The 27,697-nt window shown below is 42.4% G+C and overlaps 1 protein-coding gene across 5 annotated transcripts; it reads right to left on the reverse strand.

Moving 5' to 3' along the window:
* Positions 1 to 464: 464 nt before the first annotated feature.
* SOAT1 (sterol O-acyltransferase 1) lies at positions 465 to 27,630 on the reverse strand. 5 transcript variants are annotated; one of them, XM_053951135.1, is made up of 16 exons: positions 27,602 to 27,630; positions 25,016 to 25,149; positions 17,484 to 17,542; positions 14,660 to 14,808; positions 14,506 to 14,565; positions 14,081 to 14,188; positions 12,096 to 12,378; positions 10,925 to 11,003; positions 10,217 to 10,298; positions 9,526 to 9,571; positions 8,303 to 8,432; positions 7,766 to 7,863; positions 7,187 to 7,285; positions 6,551 to 6,686; positions 5,502 to 5,647; positions 465 to 4,714 (listed from the first exon to the last, which is right to left on the reverse strand). In XM_053951135.1, exons 2-16 carry the CDS (start codon positions 25,137 to 25,139, stop codon positions 4,658 to 4,660), a joined length of 1,656 nt encoding a protein of 551 aa, XP_053807110.1. In that variant the 5' UTR covers positions 25,140 to 25,149; positions 27,602 to 27,630; the 3' UTR covers positions 465 to 4,657. The 5 variants fall into 5 exon arrangements, with proteins under 5 accessions (XP_053807110.1, XP_053807109.1, XP_053807112.1 ...); XM_053951134.1 differs by lacking the exon at positions 27,602 to 27,630 and adding an exon at positions 27,477 to 27,593; XM_053951137.1 differs by lacking the exon at positions 27,602 to 27,630 and adding an exon at positions 27,308 to 27,336.
* Between the last annotated feature and the right edge of the window lie 67 nt (positions 27,631 to 27,697).

The following is a 27,697-nucleotide window of genomic DNA, read 5'->3' on the forward strand; positions in this document are numbered from 1 at the left end:
TGACACTCTGCTTCTGTTCAGGAGCCCCCAGTGCTTTGCTGTACCCTCCAAACTGCCTAAAGGACAACTGCTTCTTTCATAGATCTTACTGGGTCTGAGATTTAATGGTATTTGTCACCAATTATTAATCTTACCACTTTTTCTTCTTGGAGGTGTATCTTACAAATGAAAAAGAAATATATTTCCATTAGTCTCATAATCCCCGTGAATTCTCTTCTGAAGCCTTTATGCCTTACCAACCTTGCTAAATGAGTAAGTTTTTATAAATGCTTCTGCTATAAAGCATTCTCCTTATCAGCTCTATCCCTGTACTGTGGGTTTTAATTGTGTTAATTACATTTCTTTGCTTTCAGATACATGTTTGTGGGTGTAGGTATAATCTAGGAGTAACCCTGACAGGTAGTTTCTTGTCTTGCTGTGCAAATGGTTCCTTGGAAAGAAAATACAAAAAAATTGCAAAAAAAAAATCTTGACAGAAGTTTTATTTTCCATCTTGTGCCTCTTTGGCAGTACTTGATATTCCCACCAGAAAGAATGGGAAGATTAATAGACTTGTTCTGTAGCTGTTATAGTTTAAGAACACAGACAGGACTGTGGAGCATGTGGTACAAAGCTGGAAAAAGATCACATTAAGTTCTTGGCCCATAAACCCTTTTCCAGCCCAAAGTAAAGGCAGAAGTCACCAACATGATCCACATTTGGCAGCTGCTCCAATCTGATGTTATATCAGGAAAGGTGAGAAATCTTGGTCTGTTCCTGGACCTATTGACTCCTTCCCTGTACTACTGTCCTGCACCTCAGGGATATCCTTTCCCCTCTCAGTGATGATACAAAGTTTAGAAATCCCTAACTTCCCTTCTTACCTGGTGTTTCACCTTGGACATTTCATACTCGTTTCCAGGACCTCAAGAAGGGCTTGTGTAAGTTTCTCCCCACACACCCAGCCAAGATCTCTCCTCTACCATCCCATGATCATGCCTGGTGCCTCTAAGCCTGGGTCTGCTATGGCATGAATGTCTCCATTCCTCTCCCCTCCTTGGAAAATAAGATACTTACAGCCCCACTGAACACAGCTGTGGGTGCAGGCAGCTTCAGGCTTCCCTTCCTCCCTTCAAAAGGCTCTTCCCAACATCTCCCCACAGTAGCCACCTTTCTCAGGAGAGAAACCCCACATATCTTACTCTGCTCCCAATCCCTGTGCCCTCTTGTAACTCCCCCCAAAACAGGTGCCTCAGAGAAAAAAACAGGCCAAAGCAATTTCTTTTCCTCCCCTAATAGCAAAATATTTTTTAACTGCTGTAATACAGTAGATTATAAGCAGCTCTTGTAAGTGACAGAATATGTACAGGTTACATCATGGAACAGCTGGTGCCAGTGCCAGGGCTAATGCTGGGGTATCCCCTGCCACAGCCAGGGACAGGCCACCATGGGGCACTTGGAGAGGGGATGAGGCGAGGCTGGCTGGGGTCTGTGGGGAGCTGGTTCTGATGCTGCAGAGCACATGAATTCCTGGAATCTGCTGTCCCTCTGGCACGTCTGCATTCGGAAGCAGGAGCTCAATCAGTTCAGTCTGCCTTCAGCAGGTAGGCCAGATGCAATCCATGCAATACCATACTGAACAAATCCAGCAGGAATTCCCCCAGCTCCCACCACAGCACACACTGTGCTCGGACACAAGAGAGCACAGAGCTTACAGCTGAGACCCAGGACTGCTTCACCCCCAACAGCTGGCAGCCACACACCCCAACAGAAAGGGCAGACTAGGCATGAGGACTCCACAGAGCTTTGGTCTTCCCAGGAACAAAGTTTTCTGCATGAAAACCCCAGGACACACATTTTGATGGAGTAACACTGATTTTTGTGAGGTTATTGAGCAAGAAGCTGCAGCTGTACTGACTGCCATTCCAAAGCTGGAGGCTTCCCACCTCACAACTCAGGGAGTTACCATGGAAGCAAGCTGCACAGTTTTTGTGTTGGAAAGAACCACAAAAAAACAGCATAGGTTATATTACATTATATTAAGAGCTTGTAATGGGCAGGTTGGGAACCTTCACATCCTCACCACTGACCAGAACATTGCACCGCTCTGGTCAAGTGCTCTGGCACTTGCAGTCTAAGAAACTCAAATGTAGTATAATTGAATTTAATTAAATAAGCAACATGCAAAAGACTTAGTATTTCCCCTCCAGCACTCTTGAGAAAAATGAAAATAAGCCCACATTCAAAAGCAATTTTCAAAACCCACAAAATTGAAAGTAATCCAAATTGTTAATGCCCTGACAGCATGGTTGCAAGATGCTTGATCTACAAGGCTGAAAACCTCAACTTGTCAAAAACTAAGACTAGTTCCAACAGCTGAGCATCCCTTTCTGGTTGCCTTTTGCTTGCCAGATGCTCAAGCCCTCAGTGATGATGCTGACACAGTAAATGCTGATATTCCTTCTGGGCACAGGACAGTGCCAGGTGTGAGGGAAACACCAAAAACAGGGCACAAAGTGCCATCCTTTGATCTCTTTTCAAAAACACTGAAACTGTATCAAGACCTGCCACAGGTATCAAGATGGCAAACCAAGTCCCTAATCCATCCCACCCTCTTTGAGGGCAGTTACCTCTCTAAGTGTTTTGAGCACCAAACAAAAAAGAATTGGACTGAATTTCATCCTATACTAAGGTGGTGACAAATCTGTTTGGCCAAAGGGTGTTTTTTTGTATTTTTGACTGTTTTTTTACTAAGGAAGCTTAGTTGCTCCAGAACCTATGTTCTCTCCGCCCACAAAAGGTATGGTAAAAGATTTCAGATTACTCAATCCAAATGATGATTAAGTAATCCATTTAATTCTCAGGATTTTACATACAAATACTGCCAAATTTGAGCATATATTTCCTCTGAAATTACTTCAATGGTTTCATCAAACAATTTTTAGCAGGAGGTGTTTTCAGAGGAGAACCTCACACAGAAACACTATTTGGCAAATCTGACTTGGTACAATGTCCTTTCTCAAGAGCATGATTCCTTCTTACTGAAGACTTGGAGAAGTTTAAGTATTCCCCAGCTTTCATGAAATTACTTCTGATGGAGGTTAGTGAAAGTAGAAAGGAGACTCTCCCAAAGGAGAGTCTGAAGTGGCTTGGGAGACAAGTCCACCAATGGTTCTAATACTGCTGGTATGAAATACCCAGGGCTGTAGGTAGTAAGGAAATGCTGTTTCCCATTGGCAGTTTCTGATAACATTTGAGTAATTCTAAAATATTTGTCACCAAAGTTCTGGTATCTCTATCAGGTGGGCCCTTTTCACCAGTTAAGGTATGTCCATCAGGTCACCCTGTCTCCCATAATGGGAGCTACAGTTCCAGTAAAACTGGAGTGATCTGTACTCAGACACTCTGTAAGTTCCCTGTTCTGTTTAGCACCTGACAGAACAAGGGAGCTGAAGGAACTCTGACTGATTCATTGCTATGGAAACACCAAACTCACACAGGGCCCCTGCCTTTATTGGAGTGTGTGGGAGGACATCCTACCTCTACACCAAGAGGACAGTACCAAGGAGGCTGAGCTCCACCTGAAGCCCCCTCTGATGTCAGGGCAGACGCAGGCAGGTGACAAAGCAGCTCTGGGCCAATCCTCATTCCCCAGCAGCATTAGAAACTTCTCCAATACACATGGGCAAGGAGTGCTAGCACACTGAACTGCACTTGGCCGTTCCAAAGAAGATCATGCTCTGTACCTGTAAAGTTGATCCCATTTTCTTACAGTTTGGTCATATTATTTCAAGTTTTTCTTAGTAAAGAAACCCTTAAGAACTTGTGTTCCTTAAAGCACCTGTCAACTTAAAGCAAAAGCTCTTTTACAAGTTAATCATGTTAACTGATTACCTAGAACAGAAGAAAGGAAGAACAAGAAGAAAAAGTACTCCTCAAGTCACAAGGGCCTTCAGAGAACAAAAATGCTGTAAGGCAGTTGGGAACTAAATGAATACAGAGAAACAAATTTTTGACGTAAAAAGTCATAGAAAGACTGCGCACACTATGCCCTGCTCTTCTGAACCTGACTCAGCATGGTGACAATCCCTCTTCCTCTGCCCATTTTATATCTGTTGGCATACACAGGATGCAGTTTGAAGCCAGCCAAGAAAACTTTGGCCATCTTCAGAGCAAGGAGGGAAACACCCTGTTGCTCTGCCACTTGTCTGTGTCATAGTGGCAGGCAGGATCATGAAGAACAGAAGTTTTGTAGACATCCCATTACCGAAAAGGAGAAAAAAAAATTGCAAATGATGGCTAAGAAAGATGGACGGATACCAACAATGAGCTACCAGCAAATCTGACTAGCTTGCCTCTTGTCCAGAAAAGCAGCAACCTGGGGGGACCCCTGGATGAGTAGGATTCCAGTAGACTCCACCTTCAGCTCAATGTTTTACTGGCATGGAAATGGCTCAAAGTGGGACAGCATGTTATAGATGCTGCCTTTGAAGTCTGTTGCAATCCAGGTCAACTGGTTTGCTCCAGCAATGTTTAAAAAAATTACAGTTTCTCCCCAATAATGAGGAGGCCCAACTTCCCTTAGAAAAAGTCTGTAGTAAGTCAGATCATTGGTCCAAATACTTGGAGGACCAAAACCTTTGTTTTTCTGTGATGACATGGCCAGAGCACCCCATTTTCACATCTTCATATGACATGACCACGAGCGTGGCTTTAAATAATCCAGGAATGTGGGCTGCAAAACATGGAGAGGCAGTAAATTAGTCACAAGCCAACAGCACCAGCTGTGGTACAAGCTGCTGAAATCAAACTTCTCTAACAGGAAAGATCAAACCACATTTCTGCACCCTACAACCCTGTTCACCCCCTTCACTAAGCAGTGCCTGGAAGTCTAAGTACAGCCACAAGTTTTGCTACATCAGGTAAACACTGGGCCTAGTAGCCTGTTGTATCAAGAAGCCAAGTAATTTATGATGGCAAACTTTTAATTGAGGAGAATCAAACTTAAAATAGAGGCTGATAAAGAATCCTTTGGTTAAAACTGAAATCAGCTGGGACAGAAGGAAGTTTTATCTATAACAGAATCTGGTACCAAAAAATGAGTTAGAGAAAACACCACCAGAACCCCAAACTATCTACAGGTAACCACTTTTCACCACCACCCACTCTAGCCTGGGAGAGGCACAACAGGCACGGTTTTTGTGGGCCTTCTCCAAAAGTTTCTCCTGACTTCATTGGCCAAGTAATGCAGTTCCATTGCCACAGCCTAAATGAGGTCTAGTATATCCTCAGAAATGGGGTAACACCACTCTCAGTTTCAAGTAGTGAAATTCTACCAGCACAGAAGGAGCATTACTGAAAACACTTCTGTTAGCCAGCCTCTAGGCTAAATAACTCCTAAGGAATGGATGTAGCACACTGCCAGAAAGGTTCATGACATTTAACTTCCACTCTTCCTGCACAGCAAGAAAGGCCAGCCACTCCCACAGCTGGTTATCCCAGGGGAATAAGCAGGCACTCACATTTTCTGTGGGGCAGTACTGGCGGGCGTACCACTCTTGGCTGTAGAGGCAGATGATGACACCTTGACCCAGGAAGAGGGAAGTCCACATGATCACATTCCAGAACGGCCCTTTCCGACGGTCATTCAGAGTGAAGTTGAAGACCACTGAAAAGGGGAGGAATGAGAAGAATTATTCAGAAACAAACTCAAGATTCAAGAATCAAAGATGAACTGATTTTACTGGATCTTCCCCTCCTTTCACTTCATCTCTGGAGCAACAAGGCTACTGCATGAAAAGCTGATTATGCTTAGCAATAGAGCAAATACTCTGAGCTGATTCTCACATTTCCTTCCAGTAAGTTTGCCAACAAGCTGTGTGCCTCTGGGGATCAACGTTATTTGTGCTATACTAGTCACCAAGGCATAGCAGGGGTGGCTTAGAGTTTATTAGAACCCTCTAACTCAAAACACAAAAAGAAATGCAATAGCTCTAACTTCTAAATGGGCTCTTCTGTTGGATTATATTCTTTTCTGACCCAGAGATGGGGTAACTGAGAGGTGTTTTAAAAACTTTTATTCTATTTTCAGTCTCATGAGAAGGGTGAGACAATACACATGTTATAATTCATGCCATCATAAATCCATTTCCCATACTCTTCCTCACTGCAGTAGAGTGCTAATAGTTTCCTTATACTGTGAGTAGAGGAAGACTGACAAGCTGCTGACACACAGCAATTCAACTACAGCTTGGCAAAGAGGAAGCAGTGCTGTTAAACTCTGTGCAGTGTCACGGGAACAGCAGTTTATCACATAGATCTCTCTTCCTCGCCACCAAGACCTTTGGAAGCCCCAGGCTTTCAAATCCTCTGTGTGTATATAGATGTGTATCTCCTGAGCTGCAAAAATCCATTCACAAAGCTTGGACTCACAATTGCAACCCTTGGGCAACAATACTGTGTGTTAGTGCTGAGGGAACAGCTGGCATAATTGTCAAAAGCACAAAGCACGCTTCTCTAAAAAAGCCAGAAACCCCACAGCCACTCCCACACTCTCTTCCTTGGAGCTTACCTCCAAAGCATGTAAACAGGCAGAAGAGAACTGGATAGAAGAAGCCAAAGCAGATGCTGAGGACATACTCGTGCACAGCAGCTGACACGGTGAAGACAGACAGCATGGCTGCTGCTCTGAACTTCTTCCCAAAAAACTGGGAGAGAGAAGAATGCCAAGTATTAGGAGCTATTCTGCCGTGGTTTTAGTTTGGTTGTTGCAACACACTAAATTTTCTTCCCTGAGCTAAGAAGGCACTCTTCCAGCCAAGAGGCACATGTGAAATGCTAAGTGCCTTACAGAACACCTTGGGGTTTAGGTGTTTCTCTTCAGGTATATTTCAGGTTCCCTGCATTAGAACTTGTGCTGAGCCCACTCATTAAATACCTACCACAGCTCATGGAAACAGTGCAACATGAGTTCTGACTGCTGAGGTAGTCTCTGCGTTCCTACATCCCAGCCCCATGTTTTGCACACATTAAGGACTTGGAAATGAGCAATGGATCTCTCTAAAAGCACAGTGGCTCCCCACAACAGCTGACATGAAACATTTTTATGCTTCTAAAAAGACAAGGATGCCGCATCTTGACAAATGTACTGTTTTACCCAGTAGTTGACTGTTTAATTGACAAAAGAATACATCTGCTTGTTACTCACCCAAAGGAAGTCCCTGTAGGCATAGTAATAGAGCCAGTCATGTACCACCACGTTCCAGGTTCTGTAGTAGTTTGCATAGGATGTGGAATTCCACCAGTCCTGAAAGCACAATTGAAAGACCATAAATCTAATTAACTATAAAAACATTCTAGAGGACTTTTCTAGGATATCAAATTGAAAAGTATTAAACAAAATAATACCAAGCTAACGTAACAATTTGACCAAGCTTTCCATCACACTTCCAACATTTTACTTGGAGTATCAAGGTCTGGTTTTATCCCAAACTGCAGTGGCTGACATGATAAAAGAACAAAAAGACAGCTAATGGAGCTATTGGGTAGGTCTGGTGGCTGCTTCTGTTTGTGCACAGGGCGTTTCACCTTAAAGCAACTCAGATTGCAAAGCAGAAACCAAATCTGTTCTACAGCAGAGCAACAAATTTAAGCCTTAACAACATAAACCAAGCAAATTCCCATGACTGTTTTGTTTGGTAGAACAATCTTCAGTTTCCTTTTCTTTTTTTTTTCCTTATGACAGTGACTTTCAGAAGCTTTATAAACTACAGCTCCTGCTTCTCACCTTGTAGAACATCCTGTCTGCAAAGCGCAGCATCTCAGCAAATGCGTTAAGCCAACAGTGAAGGAATGCAAAGAACACCAGGAAGAGAATCAGTACACCTGGAAACAAGGGACAGCCACATCAGTTTTGAAGTGTTTTCTCTCACACAAGCAAGATTTTGTAGTGTTTGTAGCGTTTTCTCTCAGCCACAAGCAAGAGAACCTAACAGTCAAAAACTGTTCTTACAGGCACTGACACAGATGAGCTCTACTCTTTTTTACAGGTAGCACAACAGTATTTCAGTTTCTCACCACACCAGACCCTGCTCACCCCAGAGGGCAACAGCAAGGCTGCCTCAGAGCCTGCAGCTTGATTTGAAGACAGTTAAAGTCAAACCCAACTTTTATTTTGTATTGCTGATTTTTAAGTTTTACCCCTTAATGCTGCAGTCTGCCCACAAGATCTCCTTTGTTGATCTCTGCCTGTCATGAATGCATCTCAAATGAAGCACTTCTCCCTTCCACAAAGATGAAAGTCACTCATGGATCTGGGCCTTACCTGGCAGGATGGAGTTGAAGATACAGAGGACCAGCCCTCGAAGGTTGAAGGTTTCCTGACTACTGTTGCGAAATTGAGGAATGCAGAGTCTCACAAAGATGTAGTAGGCATAGAAAAGTGAGCCAAGCACCTGGAACAAAAATACCCCCAAACTTGACTTCATAACAGGAACGCACAATTAACACATCACCACTTGCCAGCTCTAGGAGAGAACAGCAGCTGCCAACACAAGCCAAAATAATTTATTTTACATTGCTGCCAATAAACCTCCCCAAGGATCCAGGCAAAAAGAAAGCCATAGCAATCCCTGGAGCATGCTGACAGCCAGCAGCAAAATCAACTTCTCTTTTCTCCTACAGCAGCTGTCAAGTTTTTCCCAGTCCTATCAACTCACATGTTTTGACACAAAAAATCCATGTCACTGCCAAAGTGGGGAAAAGACCCTTGATCTACATCCAAGATAAGGGCAGAAATAATTGAAAAATACTTACTGTAGTTAAATCTAACATTAAAGCTTATTTTCATTTTAGTCCAAAGGAGACAGTTATAGGCCAAAGCACCTCAAACTTTCTCTGCCTCACGAACTGACATTGTGGATGTTGAGGCCAAAATGCCAGTCACTGCTGAAATACTCTGATGTAAGGCAGGTGTGTGCTCTGTCATCCTCTTTGTCTAACAGCAAACAGCCAAAGGCCTGTTCATGCTTCCCTTTTTTAAATTGTTTTGCTCTTTAAACCATAAATGCATTGTGTGACAGCAAAGGTTTCAGTCACACAAATCCATTACTTGCAAAAACAGCCACAAGAAGCTACTGAAGCTCATGGCCACAAATGTGAACAACCAGTCAACCTTGAACTCAAATAAGTACTGAGGATTTGGACTCCAGGCCTCATTATTTCAAAATTGCTCTGAATATTTGCAGAGAAGAAGCTGTGTCTGTGCATCACAATCAGGGCGAAGAAAGAGGGCATGGGTGTTGCTCTATACACACAAACAAGTTTTTTTTATCTGGAGGTTTGTTTAAGCAAAGATTTTATTTTTTTTTCTTTCTTTGGCACAACCATTAGGGCAGCAAGATTACAGTTTATTTGTTAGTTGCTGGAAAGTATTCTTTATTGGTAAGGCCATGCCAAGTAGAATGATTTAATGCCAGAGAGAGCTGTTGAGCAACACATCTTAGATGGTCTCCTAGAGTGTATACTGCAGAAAGCTGTACCACTCACCTGTGCAAACTTGGTAGCTACATATCCCCATCTTATTGTGGGATTCCTAGGAAAAAGAACAGGATATCATAGCAGCAAACCCCTCCCTTCAATTACTTGAAGGATTTTACAATTTTACTGATGTATTCTCTGAAAAAAAAGCTTCTGAATTACAGAATTCTTAATCTCCTGACATCCAAGGGATGTCTGCCCAAGTTGCTTGTTCCTCACTTTCAACTACAGCAGAACTCCAGCAATTCCATAAATGGGAAGGTATCTGGAGGGGCAGCACTATACAGTTCTGTAGGAGGTGGGGATCTGCAGACAGCTATGTGAAGGACTGCTGACTTCACACAGCCAAAGTGCAACCCAGCAATGTACAGAAGAGTTTGGGAGTTCCCACTTATAAAGGCTTCAGCCTCAAACTCAGTGACAGGGCTGCTTATTAGCACCACGTAAAACACACAGGTTCCTATTGCAGGAACTGTCTATCACTACAGTGATATATAATCTCTAGCAAGTTGTTAATTAGCTTAACTTCAAGTGAGTTTCCCAAAGAAATAAAAGCAGAACTCCATGAGCAAGTCCTGCCCTTGCCAGCTTAACCACATCTTTATGAAAGCTCTAACTCACAAATTGATCACACCCAGGGGTGCTTAATATTGGCTTCAGTTTTCAGCCTGCTTTAGTATTCTGTTGTTGCCCACATTACCTGGGATAGTTGTCTCTGTAGATGAGGGTGGGAGCAAAGAGGAAGTACAGGTACTGAGAAATTCTGGGAATATGTACTATGCCTGGGAAGAGGTGGAAATAAAAAACAAAAGCAATCTTTTTAGTGACAGTTCAGTTTCCCCCAGTACCCTTTCAAAAAACAGAACTCTTCTCACCTCAGAAACCTCAGTGTGGTAAAGGTATGGGATTTGCAGAGAATAAAACAAACTCGACCTTTCATATGGTATGCATGAAGGACAGTTAGCAAGTGAGAGTAACCAACTATCTACTAACACCTTGGTATCACATTTCCTTTCCTATCAACACGTGGGTTCAGGCCAGTCAGCTCTAGCATGCCTTGCTTAAAAGACCGTTTGTTTTATGATTGCTGTCACTTCAACTAGAGCACTGAGCTGAAGGACTGTAGGCAACATCTAGACACCTTTTACTCCTAAAAGCAGATATATCGAATCCTGGAGAGCAAAGACTTAAGATCCAGAGAGGACTTAGACCAGAACAACAGTCTAGCCTGTTGTCTAATACAACTGAATACAAATGAAACGGTTCAGGCTGAAATTATGATGCAAAACCTTTGACCTCCCAATCCAAAGTCACCCATTCAAATCCTGCCTCACCAGCTCATGAGCCCAAAGCAATGGAAGGAAGGCTGGAGCTGGCTATGTAAAATGAAGCAGGGCAAGTTACTCACCAGACTTGTCCTTCACTGAGGACAGGACTCTGGGTACATTCTCCCGGATGAAGGAATGAGCCTTCATAACCAGACGAACCTGCAAGAGAAGAGCAGCTTAGTGCTCTCATTTTCACAACCTTCCAGTGACAACTGGATCAAGCATTTTACAGCAACACCTTCAGCATCTTGGTTTCTTTCCCATTTAACCCTTTTACAAGGAAAGGGCTGCTTCCTCTGCCTACAAGCCTGTTTAACTGATATGAATTCCAAGTGCAAGGGGAAACATGCAGCAGCAACTATGGCTCAGGAGAGTCAAAACATCTCATCTACACTTGCAGGACCACCACATACACAAAGACTCTGAATAACACCAGCAAGTCATTAATCAGCTAACATTAACTTAAAATTGAAGGGAAACCCCTCTCCATTTCAGCAGGCCACGATGTTTCCGAGTGTAGGTGTCTCCTTGAAGTTACCTGTATTGCACAGCAATTATCACTACCTGGGTGTGAGGTGGTCCCCCACATAAACAATCCACAGCTGTCAAGCAGGTTATTCTTTTAATTTTGTTTTAATACTGAAGAACCAAAAGTTGGGCCAGTCGAAAGTTAATTCTTAAAACTCATCCTTGTTTTAACCTGATGGACTGACCAGAACTCCACTCTTGCACTCCTCTCCTGCTCCCTGCCACAAAAAAAATTCCACTTCCAAACAAGTCCTGATTACAGAGCCAAGACACTTGCTTCTTGAGAACAGAAATGCCAACAGGAACCACTTCTTGACTATGTACTTGCTTTTTTTGGGTTTTGTTTTTTAAAGAGGAACTTTACAGCTTCCTTGTGGACCATGGCACAATATGTTCTTAAAATTGGTTTTAAGCACTTAGTGTCCACAAGACAACCAGAAACAAATAGAATTTCAGTAAAACCCAGAGTAAAATCTTAAATACTAGGTAAAAACACACAAGTGGTTACCAGGTCAAAATGAAGTTTATTCTCTACTCTTTCTTTTTAGATTTGGTGCATGTAACTGTCATCAAGTCTCAGATGCAGCACCCACAGCCTTGGCTTAATTTAATGAATAAAAACAACATTTGACTTCTTTAGGAAAAAGGACCATTTCCACTTGGAAAATAAAATTCAATTCAATGTGTCCTAGGATACATTGAAGAAGCAGGGTAGGGACTTACCTGTTCCAGTATTACAATGAAGCGGGAAGCTGGAGGCAGGGCATAGGCTACAGCAACATAGGTTGGTCCAAATCCAAGCCCAGCTATTTGGAAGAGTGTGAATAGCATCCCATAGAAGAAAGAGTGGATTGCACGATGGGAGGAACTGGAATAGCCTTGGGCCCACCAGACAAAAAGGTTGTATGGAACAAATACTGTGGCACTGAACATGCACAACCAAGTACAGAAGACAACTGGGAACTTTCCAAAAACGAAGACCAGGAGATCAAATCCAAGGACCAGCCTAGAAGGAACAAGGAAAGAGAATTTTTGAGCATCCATTTTTTGATTAGAAATACTTCTACTCCACTAAGTGGCTACAAAACACAAAGCTTCCAGATCATAATTGTTTGACAGTCTGGATAGAAGTGACTGTGGCAATTTCAGCTCAGGGCTGTCTGTGGCAGCTTCAAGAGGCCACCCTCAAGTATCCCAGAAACTAAGAGAAGGACTCATGCCATCAGTGCTGTCAGGCACAGCTTCCCTTCAAATCCCACAGGGCTTAAGCACATCTCTAAGATCAGCATGTGCTTTAAGAGGAGGCTCAAGCTCATCCCTCCTAAGAACAAGCACATGACTGAACAATCCACTGCTGGACCAGGGTCCACAAGAGCTTTTGGGGAACACTCCCAGGACATCATCACTACTGCACTGAAACTCGGGTCTTCCCAGGGGTTTAAGCCTAAAGAGGCTTCTTCCCTGCCCCTACAGGTATGGGGTATTTTAACACCCAGCACTCAAACCTAGTTTAATCCTTTTCTGTGGGCATTCCACCTGGATTCAGTTTAGAAGTTACCCAAAAGGCTCAGGGTCATTAGAAGGTCAGTCCAAATAAGACCAACTGGTGTGCACCAGGTGCTTTAGTCCATTAATCAAGCTTAAAACATAAGGACATAAACAAAAGGCTGATCAACTTTACTGCCTCTCACACTCATCAGAGCTTACTCCTACAATAAGCAGCTCTTCTAAACTAAGACCAAAGAAGATGACAGTACAGAATACACCAACAAAAGTTATTCTTTCTCAGGAAAGAATGAGATGGAGGCTCAATTGCAAACTGGATCCAAATTATCAGGTCTAGCTAAGATCACAGATATTATTTTTAAAGTAGTAAGGGTATCCAGCCCTAGGTGATTTTAAGGTAAATACCCATTGTCCCCCAGTGTCCATACACTAGTAAGTTAGGATCAGCTAAACAACACTCAACAGCACACAAGCCTGTTCTTAGACTAAAGGGACAATGATTATAATCAAGATACAGCTCTGGTTTTGTACACTGAAGAGCAGATAATCAGCAAGATAAACATGTAATCCTACTTGTGTACATGAGATACAGCTTGCCAAAATACTGTTTAAGCAACAAGTGAGGAAAGCAGTCTTTCACAATCTTATTTATAACCGGCTACCTGCAAAGCACTATCTTAGCAGAGGCTCTGCCAACATCCTTGAGATTTTTCCCCAGGAAAAACAAAGTTCTATTTTTATTTAAGTACAAGTACAGTGTTCCAGAACTGTCATTTTTAAACAGAGGAAAGACTGCTGAAGTATTTAAAGTTTTTCTAAGCAGACTCCTTTAAGCAACACAAGCAGCTGAAAGCTGCTGTCTCATTAAAGACACTCAACCAAAGTATTCCACATTCCCTTTTGCCAGCCTCATTATGAACTAAGCACGTTAGGCTGAACTGTGTGGCCACAATTCTCATGTAACAAACACATCAGTTAGCAGTGTTTTCCTAATATCCAGCTTTCCAATTTGAAATGATCACACCCTCTCAACAGGAATTCCAGCACATATTTTAAGTATGCCAAGTTGAAATCCACACTTCCAACAACACCCCAAGAAGGATTCCCCTGTCTTTCTGCACGATTCTGCAGTTTCATGTGCATCTGGCACTCTGGAAGAGCTATTCCCAGCCCCCATCCCTGTCTTTCCAAGGCATTCTTACCTTCCTTCATCAATGAAGTCTACTAAAAGTGTACTGAGGATGAAGACGATGAGAAGAGCGATGAACATGTGGTAGATTGTCCTGATGTGACTCACTTCAAACAGCTCACTAAGGGAGAGACCAGAGTTAAGGCACAGCTGGGGTGCCACAGAAACAGACATTTCCTCAGCTTATCCTCAGACAAAGGATAATTAGCGAGGATCCCAGTGGTACTGAGAGGGCTGTAATTAAGGTTTATATTTGCAAGATGTAGTACAGATATTTTAGAAAGAGAAAAGCTTGAACAGATTAATCCCTATGGATTTGAACATAAGACTGGGAGTGGTGGCAGGGAAAGTACCTCAAAGCAAAGGCTCATTAGTTTGCTATCAAGGGTATTTTCAGTGAAATTGATGAAATTACTTCGATGAAGTTAAGTTACTCACTCCAAGAGGGACCTCCTAGCAGTAAAGATTTTCCCGTGTTCTGGAGGGGCCCTTGAATTCCTGCAAACAAAGAAGAATTGACATTTGAGACAAAAAAGGAAATGAAGCTTCCAGGAAACAATCTTGTTATAGCAACAGCTTAAAAGGAACTTACTTGGCTTTGTGCAGTTCCTTCTCTGCACAGGAAGCTGGGAAAAGGGAAGCTGGAGATGAAGAATCCAGGAGTGCCGATTTTGCCACCAAACTGTTCACAAACTCTGTGAAGTGACTGTCCACCTCCTTCATGAAAGCTGGCTTCAGTTGCTGACAGAGTGAAAACATAGCAGTAAACTGTTTAACTTGCTGGATATATTTTCACACACCTCAGGCCAGAGGACTTTGAATAACATTTATGTTCTCCATCAGATTCAACACAGAATTGGTCTGGCCTTTTAGAAGACTTATCAGAGTTCTGAGAATTGAGTTTCTTAATGTTTAGTCCTCAAACACTAAATGTGATGGTGACAAGTGATGAACCACAGCTGAGAGCCAACCTCTGATCTCCTGAACACTCTGCCAGTCAGTCACCACCTTCAGCACAGGCAAAAGGCAAGTTTCAAAAAATGATTTAAAACCTAATTGCACCTTATGTTTTGTTTTCTTAATGCAAGTGTTTACTAGCCATCTTTGTCTGACCATCCTTTGCCTGGGATTTTTCCAGTTTGCCTCCAGATTCAAGGTGCAAGTGCTCCTACATGATAATTACATATCATCATTTCATCTGCTTTTCCTACTGATCAGCTGCTCAAGAAACACAGACATTTCCCAGATCAGAATTCCCAATTCCTATCTACTTTCTTATCTTGAAGATTGAAAAGAAAAAACAAACAAACAAACAAACCTGTTTTCAAGGAGGTTTCTGGGGAAGAGAGGGTTGTGTGGAGACCTCACAGCACCTGCCAGGTCTGAAGGGGACCTTAAAGTACCTCTTCCCTTTGGCTGGCACTCTGCTGAGATTGCCTTCTCCTAACACAACCCTCCAGGGCTGATACCAACACGTGCATGTTTGGACTGGGAGAGCAGGGCATGAGTTCTTAATAGAGTAAATCAAATACAAACCATTACAATACCTGCAGTAATTGTAACTAACTGTAATTACAAACCAAAACCCCTTGAAAGAATGCTCTGCCATCAAAAGCAGAAGCTGGCAAATAATAAAAAATTGATGGCAAGTCAGAGAAAGTTAGGGAAGTAACCCTTACTTATAAAGTTGCAACAGTTCCCCAGAACTTTACTCATTCTAACAAATTGAGTAATTTTTGCCACCGACACCTGACAACAGCCAGCCCAGACCCAATGACAGAACACACCATTCTCAACTCCCTTTAGAATTAATAAAGGACTGGAATTTTAGACTGCAGATGCTTGAAGATCTCCTATGCATATGAGCAACACCCAGCTCCTACAAATCCCATTTACACCTTGACCAGGCTTTTCACAAGTCAAGCATCTGCCTAGAATTTAGATACCTATCACAGAAAAGGCAAATGCAGTCCAAGCCTCTGTTCACTGTTTCCCACAACAAAAGGGCCCAGCACTCCAGGAATTCTCAGGTATTTTGCAGTAGGGTGTGTTTTTTTCCCCCTCAAGCTTGAGGCATCTGAAAGTTGCATAACTCAAAGCTAAAAATCTGATCTCCCTGTTTTTGGGAGAAATTTCAGCAATTAAAACACCACTAGTTTTCTACTATTTTCTTTGTGGGTAAGAAAACTTTTTCTATGAATTATGTCTCAAAGCTGGGGACCAGAAAAAAAAATGGAACAAGTGACACTCCTGAAGAAAGAAATCCAAGGTCAAGTTGTCCCCTTGCAGCCACCTAGTGCTCCCTGGAACTTCCAAAGCTACTTGTGCTTTACAGTGAAAGCCTTCTCCTGCAAACACCCACTGCCAACACAGTGATTAACAACGACTGTTCTGTCTGCAGAGAAGTTACCAAGCTTGATCTCCTGTTCTCAGTAAAGATAAACAGGATAAGACAACAGCCAAAATAAAAATCTGAGCTGACTACCCCTCTAAAGGGCTGAATTTAAGGAGTTCAGCAAAAAAGAAGCAGCACCTTTTGCAGAAGACTATTTAAATACACCTTAGTTATACCTGTTATAAATGACACACCACCTATAGAGGTAGGGAGAAAAAGGAAAAAAAAAAAAAAAAGTGAAACAAGAAAATATCTCAAAGGTGCAAGGTATTTTTCTCTTCTAAGAGAAGTCTTCTAAGTATCCACTCCCTACTATTCATGTCAAGCTGGCACAATTAGATTACTTCAGATTTTCCACGGAATTTTCTGCAATAAAATTATGCAAGAGTGCAGGGCAATTTGCCCTGAAGAACACAGGTGCCACAAAACAATGGTTAACAAGGAGGGTGCAGTTCATTGTTAGCCAATTTCATTTAATTTGGGCATAAATCACCTAAATATAATCTAAGACAAAGGCAGCCCACACAGATGCAGATGGTACCAGAAACACCCAGTGCTATTTTCTAGAGGATATTGTTCACTGACAAAAAGAATGAGACCAAAGCTTTGGAAGGTCATCTCCACAGCCAGGGCAGCAAAAGCTGTGGGGTGCAAGCTCCATGCTGCCCTTTATTCAATGGATAGCAGGACACAGAGCATTTTAAAGGCTCAATATGCAAGCAGGCTGGCTAATCATCACACTGCCAAAAGTTAGTGGTAAGGCAATTTCCATTTTATTTACAGGTTTCAAAGTTCATTCTTATCTTTGGACTTCAAGCTATTTGGGTTAAGTAAGACAGAACCTCATTACATAAGACTACCCCTCTTGTGCTAAGTGGAAGAGAGAAAGAGGGCTGTGGAAAAGTCACTGCACTCAACCTAGGACTGAATAGGGCTATTTGTGTTCCAGGGCTAGTGACTCTCCAAAAGACTTCCAGGGTCAATTGTCCTGCTCCCCACCACAAGCAAGTATTATGTTTACCTCAGCTTCTGCTATGAGCTGCATTTTCCTCGTTATCACGTGGTCCACATCAACCCAGCCTAAGGAAGGAAAGCAAATATTGAGTATTTTTTGTTGCATGTCTGAAAACAGAAAAAGCACAGCATACAGTAGTTCAGACACCAATTCTTCAATAGCATTTCTGACTTCTAATAGGGTCCCACTAAACTCAAATCAAAGCTGCAGGAACTTCATAAACTATGCCCATATATTTTAGGATCACAGCACTGTAAGGCAGTCAAAAGCTGAGAACATGCTGGATTTTATTTTTCATCAGCAACTCTGCAAATTTATCCAAGGTCCCTAAACATATTCAGCCTTGAAGCAGCAATCAGAATGACCCTTAGAAGGTCATTTCCAAGTGTGCTGATTTTTTTATCAGGGTTTTATCTTAATCAGACGTAAGCTTAGTTTGTGTGGAGGCCTCTACATTGTCAACAGACAAGGCAGTCAGCCACAGCTATTAGTAAAATACCACTATCAGCTCTAAGACAGGCTGAATGGCAAGTTGGACAGTTATCCTGTGTTCAAACCTGGCTATTCCCATCCTTTTATTCCCCAAGAGAAGTGCTAGATATCAATGTGACTGTATTCCTTAATATGTTTGACTGTTTAAGTACACAGTCGGGTCTAACATGCCATCAATATAATATGACTTTTGTCATTACTAACACCATTGGCCAATAGGTAAAGACTCAAATGCCACCTTTGTTTCACATTAAAAACTACACATCTGAGATGCCTCTGTAACATCAAGAGGAACAACAGCCACAGGTCAGACATTTCAGACTAGCTTTAGGACAAGCACCAGCTGGTGTTTCACTTCTGCAATAACAACAACACAGAAGATAAAGTTACTTAAAACAGAGAGTCTTGCACATGAAGGAAAATCAAGACTGAAGCAGCATCCATCCCCCTAAAATACCAGTCAGAGTGAAAAGATAGCAGCAAACTTTGCCTTGTTCTCATCCTTTGGCATGTTTAGCTATAGCACCACCTTACACACCGACACACAGCCAGCATTACAACTTGCATGTTTGGTTTCTAAGACAACATTGCCACTTTTAGAAAAAGAAAGTACTGAAGTGATTCCCTAATAAGATTCCAGAGAAGCATGAGCTAACAGATTTGCTGTAGAGGTCCCAAAGTTGTGCTGCTGTGACACAAGAAAACAGACTGAGTGCATAATGCGGCCTCCTTGTATGAGCACAGCCTCCACACACAAAGCAGTTTCATTTTCAGAGCAGGAAGTGCTTCTGTGCTGCTCAGGAGCCTCAGTCAGCCTGTTTGAACAACTGGTTTTAAGTATTTTAGGTAGGCCTGCTTCAGAGGTGATTCCAATTCCAGTACTGGAAAAGAGTACAACGACAACAACAAGAAGTAAAACAAGAAACTTGATCTTCAGTGCAGCTATGATCAGTTGTTAGCATTAATTCCCCTTCCCACTGACCAACCAGGAATTTTTATTCGTGTCAATGTGCAAGAATTTTGTTTTTTTCCTATCTGCTACACAAGCTATAGATTTAAGGACAGACCAGCAACAACTGCCTATAACTTAGCAGACTACTAATGTAAGAACAAACAAGGAAACCGCTTAACAGCATTGATTTTGCCTCCATCCAAGATCCATTTTTACAAAAATAGAACTCCTGGTTGCTAAGCATCTCACCTCCAAGACAAGACAAGAAAAAAAAAAACAAACCAAAAAAAAAAAACAAAAAAAACAAAAACAAAAAAAAAAAAAAAAAAAAACAAACAAAAAAAACAAACAAAAAAAAAAACCAAACAAAACCACCAAAAAATCAAAAAAAAAAACCCCAAACCAAACACCTCAGCATTTAAGCTCATTGTGCTGTTACATTTGCAGAACAACAGCAGTTTGGAAAACAATTTAAGAATGTAAGATACCCTTGACCCATTCAGTTCATGTACTTTGCTGGTCTCAAATAGGTTCTCCCCCAACATATTAAAAAAAAAAGAAATTGTTTCACAAGCAACAGAACAGTATCCCCTTCAGATGTTCTCAGGGGCTCTACTCCCTCAATGTGCCACTCCAAATTGTATTCCTGGCCCACTCCTTCTATTACTACTATAGGGAGAACCACCTTCAGCTGACTTGATGGAAAGCAAAACAGAGCTGCTGAGCTCAAAGAACAACTAACCTTACCCTTAAAAGATCTAGGAATTTGTGTCCCTTACCCAGCTGCCAATCTTCAAGATATCACATTTGCTTGAAGCCACCCAACAACAGCCAAAGAGAACAGGACACATGGGACTTAAGGAATTGAATTATCTTCTTTAAGCTAAAAATAAAATAGCCAGTATTTGGCCATATATTTCCTGTCAGATCTTGCCTTCAAAGCCTCAGTCATGAAAAACTCACATTAAAAACTACCCAGGCATGGCTCACTTTGGAAATAAAACACCCTTTTAGACTGCAAGACCTTAAAACTGGGTATAGCTTTACATATACCAAATGTTCAGCTTTAATGGTTGTACAAGAAATGAGGACAGTCTCTGACCTGCTGATGCTGTAATTGCTAAATTGGAATTTAAAGTGTCCTCCTGTCGCTTTAATTGCCCTCATACTAGTGTGCATGCACAGAAAATATTAGAAACACTGCATCTTTTAATAGGTTTTAAAATCAAGATCTCCATGGCTTCAGTCTAAGCAACTCATATGACAAAGTAAACTCACCTGTGAGCTTGACTTTCTCAACACAAAATTTTCTGTAGAATAAAACTCACTCCAAACCAACCCATTCTTCTGTATTGCATCACCCCATAAACCCAGCTGTGTCACAAGACAGATACCAGAGAAAAAGCACATCATTTTGAATCACTCAACTTCCCTTGCACAAGACACCACTTATGTTCTGTCAGGTCACTGTAGAAGAGATTCATCATATGATTTTGGGTCTAAAAGGAAATGTGCACTGGTGAGAAGTCCAAATCTTCACTTTCCTTCGACCCTGCAAATGAAGCCTGGATTCCTCTGTATCATTTTGGGATTGCAACAGCATTATAGAAAAATGGACTCAAGGCTGTACTATACAAGGCTCACACATTTTTGCATTTAAAAGAAGTTGAGACATGCCTTAAGAAGACAGAAAATATATTTAAAGTCATGAGAAAGTTGTCTTGAAGACTAGTATGAAATAGTGGCAAATTTCAGAGGAGGCTTAAGCATGACTTGCTTTGGAAGAGCTTTGTTCACAGGGAGAAGTTTTTTATTTAATGGCCTTGGGTTCCCTTCTCATCAGCAAGGATATTAACAAGATCTTTAGAGGCCCAGTGGTCTTGAGCTTGATCTTTCTAGAATGTGACTCCTCTGTAAAGACCGAATTCCAAGCAGGTTCAAAAGCCAAGAAGAAAAAAATATTGAACAATTGTAAGCTTCGTTTCTCTTTGAAAACCAAGCCAATAAAAAAATCACCTGAAGATTGAGAAAGCTTCTTAATTGTTGAGAAGTTGAGCAACTAAAATTTCACAAGATTGACAAAGTACCTCTTCTAAAGAATCTTGTTGTCCCTTTTTCAACCCACTGTTGTGCATTTTACAGATAAGTGACATTTGAAATGGGTAGAGCAGAGAATCACTCACATGATGTTGGGGCTGCAGCTTGGGATCCAAAAAAAACCCAGCTTTGTCATTTCTTAATAAGACAACTTCCCATCCAAGAGGTTAAAGCAACACAGGGAGAAGGATTTCATTACTGTCAGTCACCTGGATTTAAAGGCTCCCTCTCCAAAAACACTGAAGATGTTATCAAAAGTAAAGCAATATTAAAGCCAATCTAGTGAAGGACTACTGTAAAGAGGGGAGGAGTTCCATATTGCTACAATACAACACATATTAATAATTTGATGCTAATGAGCCCTTATTGTTACTTATGGTAATTTGTGTGGCCACTCAGCAATTTGAGGCAAGTTATGACTAGACTCAGATGATCTGTTTAAAGAATTCACAGGCCATAGGTCACTGCACTGCTGGGCAAGCATTTAGCTTAAAAAGTCAGTTCTGCAGGGACATGGAACCCAAACAGCCTCTTCACTAGCAGGAAGGAACACCAGCATTCTCTACATTATGCTAGCACATCCACAGGCTCTTCACAAGAAACTGCTGAGCCTTCACCCAAACCACAGGTTCCAAAACATGACAGCCCCTAGAATTACCAGAATCCACCTAGACAAAACAGCTTTTTGATCTATCTCTCAGAAACACATCCTCAATTCAAGCAGCTTAATCCACAAGAAGAATCCTGTTGAAACACTGAACACTCATTGCTGTGAGTCATACAGCAAAGGCTAAATCTTTCCAAATTGCTCCCCCTTGGAGAGTTCTCTCCTCCTCTATCCCCCTGTAGGCACACAATTTGTTCATCACCATGAACTTCTGCACCAGGGATGATCGATAGTAACCTCTCACTGGAAGATAACAGCCCCCTTCTAAGAACAGCATTACCAGTCAGGCTTACTCATACCAAACAGATATGCCACATAGCTTGTTTGCAGATCAGCCTCCAGAGACACTTCCAGTCCTTGCCTGATATCTGGGCAAACAAGAACAGACTCCAAACCCACCTTTTTACTGCTCTGAACACACTATCTGAGCATTTTAGAGGCATTCATGTGCACACTTATGATCCATGTCCTCTCTAGCCTTTTAAGATCTGTCCATGCAGTTTCTGTTAAGCTCATTCCAAGTGACTGGTACAGTCTGATACCGATATCCCATTAGGCAGAGCAGTTTTATATTTCTCTATGTATCTCCTGCTGGAAACATATAAGACTAATCTTATTAAGGAAGCCTGGCTTTGACAGGGGATTATTGCCACCTAGATCATCTGCTGACTCTAAGCCACAACCAAATTAGTTGTTTAATTACAACTCTGGAGCTAATTCAAGGAAGAGAAATTATATATAAGATTGAAGTTCAGCTACTCTGTCAAAGTGAAATTGCAGGTTGAATAATTATTAGATAGAAACAAATCAAGGCACAGAAGAAATCTTCTGGCAATCTCCAAGTTACAAGTATTTCCACACTTCTATAAAATTGGGTGTACCTGAGTAAAAACTATTTGAATCTTAGAACTCAAACAATGAAACAATCTTCAGTAATCTTCAGAAGCACTGCAGAACCCAGAAAAAAAAAATAACCTCAACTGTACAAAAGGAAGAGTCAGACCTACTGTAGCTCTAAAGCCAATACATGTATTCAAATTATTCCTCTAAGCAATTTCAGATCAGCCAATGGATTTGAGTTTTAATAAAGAAAGGATTAAGGACCCAAAAATTTCTGTAGAAAGTTCACACACTTCTGGAAACAAGTCAGCTGGCCCTTGACACCTCAACTCTTTCTGTAGAAAGCAGATTGCGTTTGCTATAATCAGAGAGGATCAAGGGTGGGTAATCACATTAAAGGTTTAGTTTTTCTATGGCAATAACTGTCACAAACATGCAACAATATCTACTTCTGTATATTCTTGGCCTGGCTAGAATCCCTTGACTACAACAAACACGCATTTTGTCTAAAATTCTTCACAACACCCAGCATTAAGTTGTTACAATACAAAAAACCTGTTGCCAGACAGCAGATCATTAGCCTCACACTGCCTTTGTGCACATCAGCACTAATGCCTTAGAAACAGCTATTCAGGAGAGAATGGTCAGGACAAAAGAAAGAAAAAACATCTGTGCTTGCATCTTCTGAGAAATTCTCCCACTTCAGTCATGAAAGTCCTACCTAGTTACACAGGCAGCCTGGACTACATGAAGAGGCCACTCTCTGCAACTCGGGAATATTTCAGCTTCATAAATCTTCAACCTTTGGGTCACAGAGCTGCTGATTTAACTCCCCTGTACGGAGGAATTCCTGACCAGAGGGATGCATCTTTCTTCCATGCCTAAAGGCATTAGATTCAAGCCTCCTACCTCCCTGTGTTATTCCTGTCGTCACCAACACTGAGCTAAGAAACACTTTGTGACACCTCTGCTCAACTGGCAGCAACGTTGGCAGGTAAGATACGCTCAAGTCTTGACTAACCAGGATTCGCCCCTGCTGTCCTTCACTGCAGTTTGTGTGGGATTTAAACCGCACTGCACTGTTCTAAGCCAACCCACCAGGCACATGAACATTTTCATACACTCCAGGATGTTTGTTTGCTACACACAGCATCTCACCTGCAGTGAGGTTTTGCCACATCTCAGAGGTGCTAAAATGAATGGCCTGTAAAGACAGACACACCCACCCATCAAGTCCTAATTATCACTGCTCTATTTATTACTTACCCTTCATTCATTACAATTAAGGAGTTTCCACACATGAAAAGGTTAGTGATAGAACTCAGCCCAGCATCAATGGATTCCAGTAGACACCCGACTCCCTGCGATTTTCTAATACAGTCCCATTTAATCCAATTAAAATTATGTGCCACCAAAATCTTAAAATCCCAGTTCTCCAAGCAGTTTGTGCAATGGCTTTCTCTCCAATGCATTTTATTTTCAATAAGAAATCTGACTTGTCCTAAACTTAAACATGCTCCAACTTCCATTTCAGTTGAAAGAAGTACTATTGAAATAGTGATGATATCCAGAAGCATATCAGTGAGAATTACCTCCTTGAGTCACCGGCACCAGGATTTTGGATCTTGTACACATGGCACATTGTGATAACCTTCTTCAGCTTTTTCCTTAATCTATCTCACAAAGAGAAAGGAAACAAGCTGCAGTTTCATCTCTAACCTCCTTATCACAGGCTGGAATGTGGTACAGCAGAAGCCAGGAATTAGAGGGTCACAGAGTCCACAGGCAAAACCACTCAGTGCCACACAACTGTCCCTGTAACCCAAGGGACAGGGCACAGCAGCATTGATCCTTCCACAAAGCCAACTTTAAGCCACATAACTTCTAAGAGGACCACAAAACGAATGAATGGACAAATGTTTATTGTTCAGTTTTCTGGTAGCCAAGATTTAGTCTGAATACAAGGGAGCTGTCCTGACATGAACAGAATCCCAGAGCATCATTCTCTGTACATCCTACCTCCACGTGTCTGTCAGGTGGACACAGCACCTTCACCTGTTGTGTTAAAGGCCATTTTCTTCCATCTTGAAAAGTCACATACTTAAAGGTCGTAAAAGAAGTGAGATGAAGTCCCAGAAAAAGCATTTACCAGGATTACTCAAAAGTGTTGCCAGGAGGCATTTGCACAATTTACATTTACATTACCATTTACAGCACTAATGAATCTCTTCCTCCTGTGGCAAACACTGTTTAGATCACTGCAAGCACTGCAGTGCACAGCTCTGAGGGAAAGCTCTGCAGGACAGCACCCCAAACGACCCACACCTGCTGAAGGGGTGAAGCTGGGACACAGGGAGCTCCACCTTCAGCCCTTCCAGAGACAGAAAAACAGAAATGAAGGCACAAAGAGGCACATCCATGAGTAGAAAGGGCACTTTAAAGGAAATCACATGCCAGAGATGCAACCAGTGCTGAGCCACTGAGTCTCACCATTGCTTGAGTTTTGAAAGGACCTCTCACTCTCAGGTCTCCTCTGTGTTTCTTCATTCTCAGGGGTCTTGGAGGTTGCAGTGCAGCCAGACTGGCGTTTCCTTACACAATCATCACCTGCCATGGTTATTTAGCTAGATAAGAAAAGGAGACAAATAATTAGAAACAAAAATCTCATTTATTGTTCAATAATGTATTTACATAAAGTTAGACTTTTTTCCCTTCATTATGAATTCAGAGTGAGGATAGAGGAAATTCAGCACACACTTGAATTAGTCATTTTCTGTTTATCACACTTCCTTTCCCTTACTACAATTAGTACAGGAACAAAGTAACCAAGAAAGTTCCCCTACCAGAGTTGTTCCTACAACCATCTCAAAACATCTCCCCACAACACGCTCTTTTCTCTATGAACTTTATAACTACTTAAAATAACTTAAGCTTTTGCAAAATCTTTAAAATAACAAACAGCCCTTGCAATTTCCCTTGCAATTTTTATGACAGCCAGGTGGACATCAAGACTTGTCTTCCGTGAGCTGTGGCAGGTTTACTTTGTGGAATCTCCAACAATATTTGACCTGAGCCAAGCCCCTTCCTTGTCAAGTTCTCAGCTGTTGCTGCAGGAGCAGCTTCCTCAAAGGATCCTTGCGTTCTGCTTGGCCAGACAATGGTTGCATTGCAAACCAAGGAAAAACAGGAAGAGAATCAGGTTTGAGCTACACCAGTTCCAATGACAAAGGGACAGAGCTGCCAGCAGGGAAGACCTGCCCAGGGAAGCACCACATGTAGGATGAAAACTAAATTCTCAGCTAATGAGAAGTGGACAAGGAGACTCTAATTTGGTCACAATGTGCTATCCCAGAACACTCTCCATAAAATTAATCTCAAGAATCTCTTGGCAATGTAGCTACAACTAGGGACAATTTGCAGATTTTTTCCAGAAAACCTCACAGGCATGCATGTAACAACATTTTCAAGCTCGATATATTTTTTCATCTTGGCACAAACTCTGCAGCAGATGTGTTTAGTTGCTAGTGAACAGCATACGTGCACCAGCACAGATGAGCTGTTACAGACAGGCCAGGAAAACCCAGGAACTGGCGAGAAAACAAATTAAGGATGGATTACCTCAGAATAAGGAGACTGGCACATCTGCAAAAGGGAAATAAAACTATGACCAGAGATTTTCAGAACTCAACTTCACATGTTTGTCCCTCTAGCAGGGGAGTCTCCTACTCTCCTTTCAGGCTACACAGCATACAGGGGAGAAACACCAGCCACCATCAAACAACAAATCAATAATTGGGTGAGTTTTCCAGCTCAAAGAGAAGACCAAAAGTTTAATTCTTGTCTCGGGATACTTTTCACCTTCTTCAAGAGTTAGGAAGGCATTCCTTCCTCCTTCCCAGCACCTCCTTCCCGGTGCAGAGCAGTTACAGTATCTAACTGAAAGCTTAACAGAAGGAGTTAAAAATAACCATGCTTGGGGTGGGGGGAAGAAAAGTCATGTGTGGCATGAAATAAAATTTAAAGTAATTAACTTAAAGAGTTAGTAATTCAGATAGGCTAAGTTATCTCAGCACAGCTTTTTCCACAGCGAAGCACAAAGTCTGCTAGGGGAAATCTATGAAAACAAACATTTTCCTAGTCTAGTTCCCATATGAACAGAAGTGCAGCATTACAGTACCCAAGCAATTACCAGCACATCAGAGCCTAAAGAAGGCATTAACCCTTCCCTCCCATCTCTACTAGAACTGAAACATTCATGACACAATGCCAGGATAACCCCAAAATGTTCACCACCCCTCCTCACAAGAGGAAATCGCCCCTCACAATTAGTAAACAGTCACTCCTCTCACACCACTCTGACGACATCCACAACTGCAGATGAAGTTTCTAGAGCTACAAACCCATTAACAGATTTCCTAGCAGAAACTCCTTGATTTCACTGGTACCTGATTTACGGTACTCGCAAAGGGCTCAGAGACCTTGAGCTTCTCCCTCTTCCCTTTCGACAAACTGATAATTAATCAGAAGATACCCTGGAAGAAAAGCAGCACTTTACAGAAGTCCATCTTTGCGGTTCAGAAGGCTCGGTGAGGAACAGCTAAGAATCACGGAATGGTTTAGGCTGGAAGGGACCTTAAAGATCACCTAACTCCAAACCCCTGCCTCCAATACTAATCACACTAAATAACCTTATCCCAAAGACTTTCAGCTCTCTAAAGTTTTCCTTCGAAAACTCCTGACCCTCGGGCATAGCCCCAACTCGCAGACCCGGACCCTCGGTACCTGCAGAGCGAACCAGACAAGGACCAAAACAAAGTTAAGGTCATTCCACAGCTCATCCGCAACGCGCACAACACCCGGCAGGAAAAGGTTTTTTTATGCGAAACCTGAGGACATCGCTGGGAGCTGCCTAAAGCTCCGAGCCAGCCCCTGCCCCGCTACCTCCCCGCACCTCCGCCGTCCGCCGAGCCCCAGCGGGAGCCGCTTTCCCCGGGGGCGGGGCGGGGCGGGACGGCGCGGACACGTTCCCGTGGCCGATGCCGCGGTCGGGGCGGCTGCCAGCCCGTGGAGCGTCACCTCAGGGGCGGCCGAGCCGCCGCCGCCGCCGCCGCCGCCGCCGCCGCGCCGCTCTTCCCCACTCCTGCCTGCTCCTCCCGCCGCGCGCGCCGTCGC

Source organism: Vidua chalybeata, chromosome 9, assembly GCF_026979565.1.
Source record: "Vidua chalybeata isolate OUT-0048 chromosome 9, bVidCha1 merged haplotype, whole genome shotgun sequence".
In the NCBI taxonomy this organism is placed as follows: Eukaryota; Metazoa; Chordata; class Aves; order Passeriformes; family Viduidae; genus Vidua; species Vidua chalybeata.

Bases quoted from the DNA above. Each gene is read 5' to 3' on its own strand.
- SOAT1 (XM_053951135.1), bottom strand. From the start codon at position 25,139: ATGGCAGGTGATGATTGTGTAAGGAAACGCCAGTCTGGCTGCACTGCA. The intron at 10,299-10,924 runs GTGAGTAACTTG...ACCTCTTCCCAG, and splicing joins CTCAGTGAAGGACAAGTCTG to GCATAGTACATATTCCCAGA. The intron at 7,864-8,302 runs GTAAGGCCCAGA...CCTTGTTTCCAG, and splicing joins CTTCAACTCCATCCTGCCAG to GTGTACTGATTCTCTTCCTG.